The 15,292-nt window shown below is 27.0% G+C and overlaps 3 protein-coding genes across 4 annotated transcripts in view; 2 read left to right on the top strand and 1 right to left on the bottom strand.

Annotated features, from left to right (window-relative positions):
• Positions 1-79: 79 nt before the first annotated feature.
• Positions 80-6,593, top strand: LOC100166828 (vacuolar protein sorting-associated protein 18 homolog). The gene is made up of 18 exons (XM_001945610.5): positions 80-503; positions 1,186-1,366; positions 1,514-1,656; positions 1,767-1,952; positions 2,009-2,198; positions 2,448-2,572; positions 2,639-2,863; positions 2,921-3,037; positions 3,112-3,224; positions 3,326-3,437; positions 3,509-3,685; positions 4,638-4,782; positions 4,851-5,023; positions 5,103-5,457; positions 5,524-5,675; positions 5,753-6,019; positions 6,086-6,225; positions 6,311-6,593. The coding sequence occupies exons 1-18, from the start codon at positions 429-431 to the stop codon at positions 6,372-6,374; spliced, it is 2,940 nt and encodes a 979-aa protein (XP_001945645.2). The 5' UTR covers positions 80-428; the 3' UTR covers positions 6,375-6,593.
• A 4,752-nt stretch (positions 6,594-11,345) lies between these two features.
• LOC100168225 (guanine nucleotide-binding protein G(I)/G(S)/G(T) subunit beta-1) overlaps positions 11,346-15,292 on the bottom strand; it is a 29,369-nt gene continuing 25,422 nt past the window's right edge. The window contains exons 8-9 of one of the 2 annotated variants that reach the window (XM_029490611.1): positions 14,979-15,195; positions 11,346-13,025 (exon numbers count right to left, since the gene is read on the bottom strand). In XM_029490611.1, the coding sequence (XP_029346471.1) occupies positions 12,919-13,025; positions 14,979-15,195 (324 nt within the window). In that variant the 3' untranslated portion in view covers positions 11,346-12,918. The remainder of the gene's footprint in view (positions 13,026-14,978; positions 15,196-15,292) is intronic. The other variant, XM_001947843.5, reaches the window with a different exon arrangement.
• LOC103308409 lies at positions 13,979-14,500 on the top strand. Its single transcript, XM_016804270.2, has 3 exons — positions 13,979-14,140; positions 14,199-14,310; positions 14,362-14,500. Exons 1-3 carry the CDS (start codon positions 14,022-14,024, stop codon positions 14,464-14,466), a joined length of 336 nt encoding a protein of 111 aa, XP_016659759.1. The 5' UTR covers positions 13,979-14,021; the 3' UTR covers positions 14,467-14,500.

Here is a 15,292-nt window from a genome sequence, read left to right as displayed (position 1 = left end):
TCTTCAAGATCTTCAAGATCTGAAGACCATGTTTTCACGTAATCTTTTATCTACGTTGGTGTTATCAACGCCCGTTCGGCGCTTAGCCACAGCAGTCAGCAGTCAGTGCTTCGTGTATCTTTTTTAGCTTATATTATAGTATTATACCCATAGACTTATAAATATTTAATTATGTATTATACTCGTTGTCTCGTTAGTACTTAGAAATTTATAAGTTTAGTACAGTATAATGTTGATCGCAAATTGGTGAAATAATTTTATTAATTTTTATTTCTAATAACCAGTAATTCGTTTATTGTCTTATAACAATTCAAAATTAAAAAAAAAAAAATATTTGTTTGAAAAGTTTGAAGCAAATTTAATATTATACAGGTGGGCATCACGTCAACGTTTGCCACTCCGTGATCTGATTTGTATTTACTTACACAATGATTTCAATATTGGATCAGTTTGAGCAGGGAGTTGAAAGCACATTTAAAAGTGCTCCTACGTCCAAGCAATTGGTAAATAATTTCCTCATGTTAAACCTCCTATTCTTAAGCCGGGTTTTATAAACACACTAAACATTTATTGAATCAAAAGTAACCATTGAGCAGATTCATTGGCGTGCGCAGACCTGAATTTCGGGGGGTGCCTACAATATATTTGGGCCCTTTTTTAACAAGACATGTAAATATTAATTAAATTCTAGAACCAAGTTAAATATATATTCCCTTGGATCAAATAACTATTTCCTAAGATACCTAATTGCAATTTTTATTAACTTATTTATTATTTGTACTTGTTTAGTCAATAACATCTATACCTGTTATAATCATAATAAGTTATTCCACATAAGTTTAAAATATTTTATGTTTTATTATTTTTATATTACAAAGCATGATTTATTTTTTACCACATATTTTAGAAAAAATTAAATTCTGTACGTCAGTTGAAATACAGGTCCCTTATGCTCTGGAACTTATACATTTTAGAGCCCCGATTACAAAATATCGGGGGGGTGTCCGACACTCCCAGCATCCGTCATGTGCACGCCTATCGCCTATGGAGCTATTAGTTCCTTAAACATGATTTAGTCCATTAAATTGTATGTAACATTTAAATTAATTAATTGTTCAAGCAATCCAGCATTAAACTGTATCTAACCTAACTAAACAAATCTTTGATTACAATCCAATATTGTAGCTCGATGAAAGTTTTGATAGAGACGAAGATCTCGGAGGAGTACCCATACTGTCTAAGAAGAAAGTTAATTTCTCTCCAAGCGATAAGATCACTCAATTGCTGGTAAGCAATGAATATGTGGTATTAGTCATGGTCAATAATGTGTTGCTGCGAATAAACTTAAAACAGGACAATATTGAAGGTGAGATTGATTGGGCCACAATTGAAAAATATGCAATTAAGCTAAATACTCCAAGTCTTGAGTACTATTATAAATGTGTACACTCACACGGTTGAAATGTATTATTTTGTAACAATTGCTAAAATAACTTGTCTTGTATGCTTTTAGAAATCGATACATTGAAAACTTCATCTCTAAAAGTGAAGCAATTGTTCTTAGATCCCTTCGGAGAACATTTACTAATTTCATGTGGTAACATAACAAGTTCTCAGCTTTTTTATGCAACTAAACAACTGTCGAAACTCAAACCTGTAAGGGATAAAATGAAATGAATAATTAATAAATAAATAATAAATAATTTAGAATTGCCTTGTTTTTTCTTATTTGTTCTAGATAATAAACTATTGTTCAATTTTTATAGGTAGGCAAATATCAGGGTTCAGAAATAACATCTGTGGCTTGGAACTGTGATTGTAGGGTGAAATCTACTTCCAGCACGACTGGCCCCATATTGCTTGGAAATTCATCTGGTGCGATAATCGAAACACAACTAGGAACCGAGTTTGATAGGTTTTTCCAAGGCAGCGTAGTTCAATATTGGAAAGAGGTTTGTAATACTAATATTTTGCCAACACAATTAATTTTATGAATTGCATATTATAGGTGTTTGATATAAGTAAAGGACAACCTATTCCTATAATTGGCCTCCAATATTATCGAGTTGGAAAATCAGATCTATTTTATATATTAGCAATTACACCTACAAAGCTGTATCAATTTGTCGATTTCATATTTAATAAAGATGAAAGACCAATGTTACAACAAATCTTCAACAATTATTTGACTATTCCAGGCTAGTATAATATTGTACCTATATAATTAAAGAATAATGGATTAATTAAGTACAATACATTATTGAAAAGTATCTACTGGGTGGGTATCTACTGTATTATCAGTTATTCTGTGACTATAAGAAAATAGAAAAACATAGTGGCCCACTACAGTTGATCATTCAAGTGGTATTTAAATCTAGTGTATTTAGTTCAATCTTAAAATAAGGAAATTATGTGTATATTTTAATAATTGTTTTTCTGTTTTACAGAACGTTTTTATGAAGTCCCGACTGTTGTAAAACATGGCAAATTACATTTTTATTTCTTAAATAATGATTTTACAGTTCCAAAATATTTTGGATTTCTCACCGAGTTAGGAGTATTTGTTGCTGAAGTAAACAACTATTTTTCCTAAATCAATAGAGTGGAGTTTAATTCCACTTCAAAACATTTGTTACAGGTAGATATAAACAAAGATGAGAAAACAATATTTAGCTCACATGAACTCATTGAGTATAGTCGGCTGTACGGAAGAGATGATGATGATTTCACTGTACCATTATCAATGACATTTACGCGTTATCATGTATTGTTGTTGTTTCCAGAGAGAGTTATTGCTGTTTCTTTAGTAGCCCCTGCAGATCGCAATGCATCTCAAGTGATGGATGAAGATTATTGTTCCGACGTAAATGGTTAGTTATTTTTGATTTTATTCATTGATACAATTAAATATGTTCTTTAGAGCCATGGTAGACTGTTGAATATAACTAAAGATCTGATGACTGGAACAATTTGGTTGTATGCAGAGCGTGCTGTTTTTAGATACAAAATGATTAAAGAAGATCGCCATGTTTGGAAAGTATGATTGAGTTCATAAAACAATTATATTATTTTCTAGAATTTTAAAATATTAACTTCAGAATTTTTGGTTAGGTCTATCTGGATAAAGGAATGTTTGAAGAAGCAAAAGAAATATGCATTAGCAATCCTCACAGGATGAATCAAGTGTTAGTTAGACAAGCGGAGCATTTTTTCAATTCAAAACAGTAATTAATCAATTGCTTACCTATATAAATACTGCGAACATATATCATTAAAACACAAATACAGTTAAAAGTCATTAATTATTATATCAATTGTTTTGTAGGTATGAGAACAGTGCACTGATATATGCCAATTTAAATGTATCATTTGAAGAAATTGTATTAAAATTTTTACATTTAAATGAAAAAAAACCCATAAAACTATTCCTTATGAAAGTATGATATCTAGTTTATATTTATAAATGTATATTAATATTAAAAGATTATTTCTTTGGATTTGCTTGCAGAAATTGGATAGTTTAAAGTCACATGATTATACAAAAATCACAATGGTAACATTGTGGTTGATTGAGTTGTTTTCTAATGAATTAGCTGTACTTAGAAACTATAAACAAGGAAAATCACAAGAATATACTATGCTGCAAGAATCATTTCAGCATTTTTTATCTAGATCCATTATTCAAGTAAAGATCTACTTATTAATTAATAACTTTATGCAGTAGATGCCAATTACAATACTCTTTGGTACCAGCACAAAAGCTGCTATCTTACTTATACATATTATTTATTATTGTAAAAAATTTGGTACTTTTTACCATTTAGGCTCATACTCGTATATTATACTGTTTATTAAAATTAGTGCCTTAGTGATGAGAAATATGATAGTGATTGCAAACATGTAGCTGAATAATTCTCATGACGCCAAATGGCGTCAGTATGCATTCAATGTGTTAAAATTTTTAAGTTCAGTTCGCCACGGGTCTAAACTGTTCTGGATGACTTTCAGTTTTATAAGCGACTAGACTGTATATTGTGAGTCTAGTAGGCTACGCTTCCACTGTGTTTATTGTTTTAGATTAATCGGAGCAAATTAATGTATTGTAATTTTAAAGATGTGTTGTTATTTTTTGTATCTGTCATAAACATTTGGGGTAGTAGAAATGCAAAGATTTTCGACATCAGCATCTATTCTTATAGTAAAGTGAATCTAGTTTGTACTTTTGAGAGGTAAAAAACTAAAAATGCATAAAAGTTTTTGTTTTTATAGTTAGCATTAAAAATTTAAATAGAGGATTAACATTCAACTGTTTACCTTTTTTCATGAGAGTTCTTTTTTATTTTAAAATTTTTACAATATGCATTTTCACTGGTAAATTATTGAATTTTCATCTATCAATTTTTTAGTTAAAAATGCAAACAATTTTTTCTTTCATAGCTAACATTAGAAATTTGAATAGAGGATTAACATCCCATAAAAGTTTCTACCTTTATAAAAAAAAAAAAGTTGGCCAGATAGTTACATCAATAACTACAAAACTACAATGACATGCTCGACAACTACTGTATAGCAGAACGCTACCCACTTGTCCACCTGTTTTATGTTTTTAATTATTATTACTAGCTTATTATTTTTAGGATTGCATACGTAAAAATTGGGAAAGCATATATGACATATTGGCTAGCCATGGTGATGTGAATTTTATGATTTGGTTGGCACTTGAAAATCAAGATTTTAAGCGTGTTATTCAACATTATTTAAATGAAGAAAATATTGCTGAGGGTAAATAAAATTGGATTTTTCTAGGATTTAGAGCTAGTAATATTGATATTATGATTATACACTTGTAGCATTAACATTGTTGGACAATCATCCGTTCAGTGAATTGTTTTACACGTTTTCCTCTGATCTTGTTGAAAAAGCCCCGGCACAAACGGTTTCTATTTTGATAAAACAAGGACAAAAGTTAGACCCTTTAAAAGTAATCAATACATTGATAACTCCAAATCCAAGTGAAAGACTAGTGAGCATAAAACCAAGTATTGCATTTATTTGTATAGAAATCAGTACTTATAATTATATTGCACATATATTATTCACAGGCTTTGGAAATAATCAGATACTTGGAGTACAGTATTCATTGCTTGAACTGTCATGTGGAATCGGTACACAACTATTTGATATCACTCTACATCAAACACAATAGAGACAAACTTATGAATTACTTAAAGCTACAAGGTCGAGAGATAACAGCTGTGAGCTACAACCCGGAATTTGCTCTGCGATTGTGTCGTGAACACCAGTTAGGAGAAGCGTGCGTACAATTGTCCATTGTCTTAGGTCTATGGGAAGCTGCAGTGGATCTAGCATTGACAGTCAGTGTTGACTTGGCCAAAACCACAGCTTCGTTGCCCAATAACAACATGGAATTATCAAAAAAACTTTGGCTAAAGATCGGTGAGTTACACTTTAATATACTTATTGACATAATAATAACTTGGTGGCTCATTATTTTTACCTCAGCACAATATGTAGTGAAACAAAATAATGACATAGAACAAGCTATGCGTTTCTTGGAGGAGTGCAAGTTTATAAAAATTGAAGATATCTTACCGTTTTTCCCCGATTTTGTAACAATTGATCATTTTAAAGATGCTGTGTGTTCATCTCTTGAAGTGAGATAATGTGATAATTATTAAAGTTTGTATTGGGTTCATAATAAAAATAATTGTATTTTCATTAATTTTGTTAGGAGTACAATAAGGATATACAAAGTCTAAAGGAAGAAATGGAAGATGCTACCAAATCAGCTGAAGTAATTAGATCTGAAATTTTGTCATTCAGAAATGGATACATGTTAATCCAACCATCAAATGAGTGTAGCAGTTGTCAAGAACAATTAGTGACCAAAGCATTCTATACGTTCCCTTGCTCACATTGTTTTCACGCAGAATGCCTGATTAAGGAAATGCAACCATATGTCGACCCCAGTACAATAACGACTATTAAAGATTTACAGGTATGTAGCTGAGGAATAGATGGTTTTTTTTTTTAAAAAAAATTAGTTAAAATATTATTTTTTTAGAACCAGCTCAGCATCTTGTATCAAAACAACAAAGACATAACACAGTCATTGGAAGCAATAAGTCGTCGCGATAAAGTCAAAGAATCCTTAGATAAATTATTGGCGGCTGAATGTTTTTTCTGTGGCGAAATTATGATAAGGTACAAAATATGCATTTCTACAAAAATGGACAAAATTAAATTATTATTAAATAAACATGACATAATTGTACTATTATCATTTTAGTCTTATCGATAAGCCTTTCATAGAAGATGCCGATTTCGAAAATATAAAGCAAGAATGGGAATGAAATAATCCATACAATATTATTTACTATTATAGTGTAACTTGTAATTTATAACCATATGAACATACCTATAATATTATTGTTTTAATTTTTCTTCGTACCAATTAGTAAAATTAAATGTTAATTTAAATAATGTGTTGTATTCTTTTAGTTTGTATTTTCTGCATCGATCACATATTATATATGCTCAGTAAAATTAAACAATGTATTAATGCCTATAAATACATAATGATCTCAAAGGATTGTTAAAGTTGTTGTTTAAAATAATTATCGTTTTGAGAATTTTATTATTACAAACCAATTATCTTATGTATTACATTACCTATTATATAACAACTTTTAACCATTGATAAATGTAAATATAAAATATTTAGTAAAATATACATTGCAGTTGTTGATGTCCATGAAGTTTACTGCCCTACATTGTCCGCCTGAATTCATATTTGGTCGTTGTTCAGTATGAGTCATTTATAATTTTTTTTTTTTATTAGACAAAACTATCCGCGGCATCGGAGGCCATTGGACGTATTAGATAAATTTAAAAAAGGAAAAAAAAAATTATAGTTTACAATTATGTTTGTGCATTAAATATAAATATATAAATATAAGTAATATAATATAAGTAATTGTAAGCACAAAATCTCCTTTATTATTATTTTTATTCATTAATGATATTTCATAAATTTCAAAACATTCAAAAATATTGCTTCTCACAGTCCACAGATGATGTTAAAACGTTTATAACATTAATAAATAAATAATGCCTTAAAGCTACCTTAAATCAGCCCTACAAGTCCGATTCTATTGTTATGAATAGCTACCCTCATTTGGTCTCCTAATTCCATAAATCTTACTAAAAACTTGGAATCTATCCAAAACTTTTTCATTCAAATTAAAGTAGAAAGACAGCCTCACACTGGATATGATGAAGTTCTAAGTTTTTTAATGACTTCCTTAAAAAATATCTAAATGTCTAAAATTTCTAATGTTTTATAGCTAATAAAATGAAAAACTTTTATGAATTTCTAACTGAAATAGTTTGAAAATTTTCGACTATATACTTATACTTTGCATATAAAAAATAAACATTCCTATGTATCTTTAATATTTTTGTTCTTACATTACCTAATGAAACTGATATGGAACCTTATATTAAATTTCCAAGCTAGTGAAAAAGTTTTTATCTAGAATAATTTTAAAACAATTTACAAATTTTTAAAAATTTCTCAATGCTATAACTAGTTATAACTAGCTCTGAGTCAAAATATTTTGAAATTGTTACCATTCATTAAAAATTCTAATTAAATATTTCAAAGGACTACAGTTATTATATTTTGAGTAAAATCAATTTTTTTAAAAATTGGCTTTGCATAATTGCATAAGAATTATAACTTCTTTATTTAATTTTTATTGGTTTTTCTTGAAACTTTCTAAATCTATTTGGAATTTAGATCTCCCAAAAGTACAAACTAGATTTACTTTTCTATCAGAAAAGATGCAGATCTCGAAAATCGGAGCATTTTACTAGGTATCTAAAATTATGTTGCTGACAGAACACAAAAAAAAACACACATCATTGTAAGATTAATAGTACATTCTTTCGCTCTGCTTAGTACCTATAATTGAAAATTGAAAATGACCACTAACAGCTAAAAATAGGTCAAAATATTGACTATTTATGATATTTTATCATATATGGAAAATGGTAAAATGAACCTTTGGTAAACATTTTAAGTATTGTATCCACGCCATCTACGGTTAATCATTTTTGAATTTAAAAAAAATAGATTGATGAGAAATCGTTAATTAATGTTAACCAATACTGGTGAATATTGCAGCACTACAAGAGGTGAGGTGGACTGGTACAGTGCATCGCTTAGATTAGAAAATTAATTTTATAAATTCATCATATTATGTTATATACAATAGTGTATGTTTATGTAAATGTAATTTTAAGTATATAACTGTTCTATGGAAGGTAACAATTACCTTTATAATATTATTACCAATGAAAATTTTGTTCTCTATTTTAAGATGGTGTACACAAAATTAATCACACTATTCTTCTTGTGGACATTTATTCCGTGTTTTATACTCTCGATCTTGGTATACCAATATATATATATTGTGCAATCTGAAATTTTTAACTAATCTTCAAAACATTCCTTGATTTTCATAACTTAAAACTTTTTTTGACACCAATGGAAATTAATCAATATGGATTTCAAGGTATTTCTTCAGTAGTAATAATGTAAGTAATAATCTAAGTTGTAACTTGTAGTAAATGTAAATATAAAAGTGATGTCAGTTTGCAATATTATTTTACATGTAATTAATGAGGTCTCTATATGGCAGTAGCCAGTAGGATTGGTAAGCAAATAAGAAATAGATAAAGTAATAGGAAACTAAAATATATTTTGTATCAATTATTATATACTATATTAGAATTTAGAAATATTCATAAAATAGTTGTTAGTACTTAGTTAACTTTTGGAAAGATAATGTTCAAACTCTAAAAGGTCTGAAAAATATGATATTAATAAGTTTAAAGCCATTAAAATTGGGTTTTGCATTTGAAAGGGGAGTTAGTTTTTCAAACTATCAACAAATCCAAATAAAGGTTTTTATAATAATTGCAAAATTTATTTTTAATTCTATATTTTGTAGCACTATAATAAATGTTTATGATTTGATATCAATATTGAACTATCAGTTAATTATTTATAAATTATAATCGATTTACAGTTTTGATGATCAGAAATAGTGCAATATATTTGAGATTTATGGATACCTATTGTCTTGTGGGGATGGCCACATTCAAATTATATAAAAAAAAATTAAATAAAGATAAAAATTAAATACATAATAATTATTCGTTATGTACTCAATTTTCTGTGGCAAACACCAATTACAAAAACTAATAATATACGTAATGATAGATATATAATAAATATAATAGCAGCTTATAGATATCGTCCAACTATGATATCAGCTAAGGTAGGTAGTCGCAATAACGGAGGTAGTCTTGGGTGGTAGTCGCGATTATAGCCGTAGCCTTGTATAACAGTAAAATTATAATTTTGGTAGTGTTAGATGACAGGATTGTGATGTTGACAAAAAACAGGGTAGTCTCATGTAACAGGAAAGTACCATTTTAAATAAATATGAATAGAAAACTATAGGTTACTATACGTCGAGCCTTCAATATTGAATCATCAAATCAATTTAAAAAAAGTAATATGGGATCAATATTTTTATATTAACATCATTAATACAATATTTGGCTTAGGACTATAAAATTGAAAATAAAGATTGCTGTTTTATAAAAATTATGATTTTTTTTTTATTTTAAGGTTATTGTAATAAAACAGAAAACAATTTTCATTTTTAATTGTAAAAATGTACTTAAAAGTTAAAATAATAAAAAAAAAAAAACACAAACTTTGATGTAAAAAATTAGTGTAGTATGTTTAATGGGTCATCTGATGTATTATAACCTCATTGGTTTAAGATTTTTAATAAAATCTATGTATTGTACAAATAAGATTAATCACTGCTTGAAAAAATTAAAATTTAAAGAGTGCTCTAAAAGTATTTTAATTATTTAATCATTGGCAATGTGTAAAAAGCATATTAAATAACACTTAACATATTTGAATATGTTAAATATTTATTTTATTTTTACCATGACAAACTTATTACACTTACATTTTAAAAAATAAATAAATAAACGCAATAGCGATAAAAAAAAAAGGAAATAAAAAAAATACAAGACACTATAAACTACTTGGTTTTTAGTGTTTTTTCCTTTTGGCAATAAATTAAAAATTAATAATGATAACTTAACTTATAATTAATTAATATGATTAGAAATTCGACAAAAACAGCGATATTCTTTTGACTGCAATATTTTTTAATATTTTTTCCTTATTTCCTTAATAGTTATCGAACAACGATAATTTTAAGACCTTATCTTTACGTAAGACCTAAAGTTGTAATATTTTATAATTATAATTTATAACCATAGTAAAAGTAACTATATGATACAGTGTGTGACATCAAACTGTTGCCGAAAAAAAAAAATTATAATTATAATTGTAAATTATGTAATTTCTATTTTATATTTACATAATAATATTAGATGGTAAGATGTAATCCTATTGATAATTTTTTTTAATTATAAAATATACGTACTATAGAAAAAATTCAAAAAATGACTGCAACACACACTCAAAAACAAAAACAAAATGAAAGTAGAACACAAAATCATTACAATAATCGATAAGATTCTCTAAGTACTCAATGTATTAAAATGTTTACAAAGATGTTTGGTTAAGCAAAAAAATGTAATTATAAATTTGATATTTTGTACATACTATTAGTATTATTATTAATAAATCTATATATATATATATATATGTATGTATAAATATATTACATACATGCATATAAATATACAATTTTTTTTTGTTTATTCTTATGTAACTAAAAGTAAAATTAATACTTTTAATTAATTTTATATTTTGTATGTTCATAAATTATTATACAGCTGATCATTCAAGTTGAAAAAAAATGTATTTTCTAACATTTAACCATGTAGTTGTTGACAATGTTCATTGAATTGAAATATTATATTCAATGATTTTTATTTTTAATAGAAATAATTAGTCTTTTAGGAAAAAATATATATTTATAAAAATATTAAATCATAAAACTAAAAAAGGTTTCTATGTCAATAGTTCTTTAGGTATTAAGATAAATGTCTGTATCAGATAGCTAACATATTAGAACACAACACATGGTATAGTATACAGCTAATGTATATAAAAAGTCTTACTCCATGTTTAATTAATCCAAAAACACATGTATATGAAGATTAGATAAATTGAAATAAGACATTCTTATAAACATAAATTACAACGCATCCAGGAAAGATCTAGGTAAGTCAATTAACATTCTGCCTTGTATTGATACATTAACAATTAAATCATCAGATTTATAGGAAAATGAAAATATTAAGTGTTATGTGTAATTCGCCATAAATATGCATACTGAGTGTTAGCTATACCGTATAAAATTATAAAGAAACTGAAAATATTACCACCACCATTATTATCAGTAAGAGTTGCAGGATATTCAATGGCGTAGGTAAATCCATTTAGGGAATCAAAAATTTATTTTAGTAATTCGTGGACATTTAAAGAATTAAGTAATTAAATAATAATAATAATAATAATAATACAAAATAATGACCACCATTAGATATAATATAGTGGCAAAACTTATGGTTTTATCAGATTCATAAGGCTAACGTAATGGTTTTGTTTACAAAGTAACAATAAAATTAATATTAATTAAAATTAACTATTCAATGAATGCTTGACAGTTTAAAAACAACACAAATAACTCACACGTATATTTTAATAGGTATAAATGCTTTTTAAAAAACTGGTTATGTAATATAAAAATGTGTATGTGTGCGTTAGAATGTAAAAAAAAAAAATTTAAAAGTAAAATATATATTAAAAGAATATTGTTTATAATAAAAACCAAAGATGTGTATGATCAGAGCACAACCCTCATGAAGGCCGTCCGTGGTGTTACAAAATTTTAAGACGATTCTAAATATTTTAGAAAGTTGACCTCAATGTTCAACCCAAAATATTTCACTTTTAAATGTATACACATTAAGTGTAATAATTAAATATAAATGGGTATTAGCAAAGAGAAACAAATGACCTTTGCATTGAGAACAAACTGAAATAGATCAACTTCTTATTGTAAAATAACATCTGTTATTTTAAAAACCAACATCGGTGTAAATTCTAAAACTTCTCGGTGAAAATAATATATAGTTCAGATTTATTTGAAAAATGCACACAGTTCTGATTATATATTTTAACTCTAAGAACTAAATTTTAATATTATACACAAGATTTAATTTACTAGTATTTACACAGAAAAGTATATAAAGTTGTTTTTTGTTGTTTTAAAAATTATTTTTAATATGAACACTCGTTAAAAAAACTTTTTAGGAATATAATTTTTTTTAGCGTTTTATAACTTTAAATACTGATCTATTCTAGTTATATGACTTAGATATAAATATTCATAATTATTTTAGTTTGTATGTATGTATGTATATATATATATATATATATACACATCTGTATATTATATGTTGTAAAATATAATTGTTAACACTACGTTTCCATAGATAGTTTGTGTTGCCACGGTTTTGTTTTTTTGAGCACCTAAACAGCCGCGGACACTTGTCCCAAAATGCGCGAAACGGAAGACCTTCAAGTCGGGTGGTATTGGATTTTGAATAATGCAACTTAGAGATTACTTATAGTGATAAAAACAAAACATTTCATTTCGCGTGAGTGGTCCCCCGTTAAGAAAAAAATGTTTGAACTGTTTTTTACTTTATTTGGTTTTTTTGTTGTATTTTTATTTATTTATTTATTTAGCTGTTTTTGGTTTTTTTTTTTGTAATTCAGGGACCGTTTGGCGTTGACTTCATAGGTCTCATCAAAGGGCCAACTCAGTTCCAAATACGTAAAAAGCTATCCCAAGAACCGGTAGCAACAGCCATGCCATCTTCAGTTACTCCCAGGCAACTGACTCGGTTGTCATGACCAGCCAATATACCTAAAATAAAATAAAAGTAATTGAATAGTGTTTAAAAATATATAACATTTATATAGTCTGTCTCACAAAAAAAAGATACCACGTCTTGATGAAATCTGGTTATATGTGCACATTCCCACCCCACACTACAACTAGTAGTTAGTACCACTACCACAATCGGTTAGCTGCACTGACGACAACGGTCGTGGTAGCAAGTAAACACGAGCAGTGTATAAACGACGGCAACATGAACCGATTGTTCTCCATCATGATACATTGTGGTACCAATAGAGTGCGTGGAACGGTCCAGCATCAGATCAAAGCTCAGTCTACATGAGCGAAACAGTGCCTTTCTTTTGTGAGACAGACTATAGTATTCATAGTTTTTGGACAAAGGATGTATAAAATACATTATCAATAGGGACTGACTTCATGTCATATTAAGAGAATCTAAAAATGACATAAAAAGGATTATTTAATTTTTGATGATATTTTTTTAAGAGAATATCTGATTAAACAAATCATATAAGTATTATTTTTAAAAATTATTCCACTTTGATTTTCTACTTATTGGTCTAGACATTAATTTTAAAATATAAGTTTTATTTTAAAATACTAATTTAGGGTTACAGGGGGTTAATAATCAACACTAATTATTAATTTTTAACTAATTGGTTAATTTATTGCTAGCATAATTACATTGTATTATAGATTATTTTTAGTCTTTCAAGACAATAGTATCTGCATTTTTATCTAATGTTCATGCAATTTTATAAAAAAAAATTATTATAAATTTGTAACAAATTTATAAACTAAAATTAAACTATTGACATCCTGAATCATGTTTCAACATATTTTGTATATCGCTTAAATATTTTGGACGAAAAAAATGTCTAATTTCTAGAAGTCCCTGGTTTTAATTATGAGATAATAGATATTATATTGCTTAGTTACTAATAATATTGCATAATAAATATCCAAAATTGAATAACGTTAATCATATTATTTTATTGTAACATGGCAAGAGCAAATGTATCTGTAAGTGATGATCAAAATTTCAGAAGTCGCTGTGAGCAAGAACAAAAAGCATTTGATGATTGGCCTAATAAATGGGAGTGGATATTAGATGAATATAAGTAATATTGTAAGAAATTGTATTTAATTTATTTAATAATATATAATTGGACATGATAGAGAAAGAAATGAAAAATTAAATGCCGTAAAGAAAAATGCAATGATGAGAAAGGGCAATTTAAACATGGATCCTAGAAGTGTGCTACCTTTTCCTAACACAACATCAAGAGAAGTACATAATTAAAAAATATTGTGACCTAATATATGTTTATTATTGGTTTAGATTGGTTGGTTATCAAGTAAACAAGAATTTCAATTAGAAATATTTGGGCCATACATTACACATTTGCCAATTGAAATAAAATCAAATTACAAGAATGATTTTTAGGTATATATATTAAAACATATACTATAATGTATGTATATCATTTATGTTTAATTATGCGTTTTTAAATTAATTATGCGTTATAATTTAATTCCACAATTTTATACTAGATAATATTAATTATTCTTTGATAAACCTTGAATACTTAATTATTTCAGAAATCATCAGGAATAAAAATATTGAGAAACCACATAAAAACATATATTAAAGAAATATTTAGTAAAAAATCCTTAATTAATAATTTCTGGAGCTACTTACAATTCAAAATTATACTTAAGATATATTATCAAGAATTTAAACTTAAATTTATGTTTTCAAATATTTATGGGGAAGGATATTTACTGTTTTAGTATATTTATACCATGAATTATTTTAAAAACTAGATAAAATATTGAGAATATAAATAAATACTTATTATCTTTTATTTTAAACTAATAAGATATGATAAGTTTTTTGATTTTGATCCTTAAAAATGTTTTTTTATAATTGATAACTTAAAATAAATTTAAACTAACCGGCACGTTCAGCTTTCATTGAGTCCCAAACATTGCAGTTAAAATCATCATAACCTGCCAATAGTAGACGTCCAGATTTTGAAAATGATACAGATGTTATTCCACATATTATGTTGTCGTGTGAGTACATGGCTAATTCTTGGTCAGACCTGATATCAAATAAACGGCAGGTAGCATCATCTGAGCCAGTAGCAAAGGCATAGCCATTCGGGAAAAACTAAACATAAAAACAATAAAAACTTTTTAATTTATGAAATTATTTCAAGGATGAATATTAGTATTATATTATATATATAATTAGTACTTTAAGTTAA

This window comes from Acyrthosiphon pisum, chromosome A2 (assembly GCF_005508785.2).
Source record: "Acyrthosiphon pisum isolate AL4f chromosome A2, pea_aphid_22Mar2018_4r6ur, whole genome shotgun sequence".
Taxonomy (NCBI): domain Eukaryota; kingdom Metazoa; phylum Arthropoda; class Insecta; order Hemiptera; family Aphididae; genus Acyrthosiphon; species Acyrthosiphon pisum.
The sequence above is the reverse complement of the archived record's forward strand: the minus strand, read 5'-3'. Positions and strand labels throughout refer to the sequence as shown.

Excerpts from the sequence above, each read along its gene's own strand:
- LOC100166828 (XM_001945610.5), top strand. The coding sequence starts at position 429 with ATGATTTCAATATTGGATCAGTTTGAGCAGGGAGTTGAAAGCACATTT. Across the intron at positions 1,367-1,513 it reads AAAACAGGACAATATTGAAG|AAATCGATACATTGAAAACT; the intron begins GTGAGATTGATT and ends GTATGCTTTTAG. Across the intron at positions 2,864-2,920 it reads ATGAAGATTATTGTTCCGAC|AGCCATGGTAGACTGTTGAA; the intron begins GTAAATGGTTAG and ends TATGTTCTTTAG.
- LOC103308409 (XM_016804270.2), top strand. The coding sequence starts at position 14,022 with ATGGCAAGAGCAAATGTATCTGTAAGTGATGATCAAAATTTCAGAAGT. Across the intron at positions 14,141-14,198 it reads TGGATATTAGATGAATATAA|AGAAAGAAATGAAAAATTAA; the intron begins GTAATATTGTAA and ends TGGACATGATAG. Across the intron at positions 14,311-14,361 it reads CTAACACAACATCAAGAGAA|ATTGGTTGGTTATCAAGTAA; the intron begins GTACATAATTAA and ends TTATTGGTTTAG.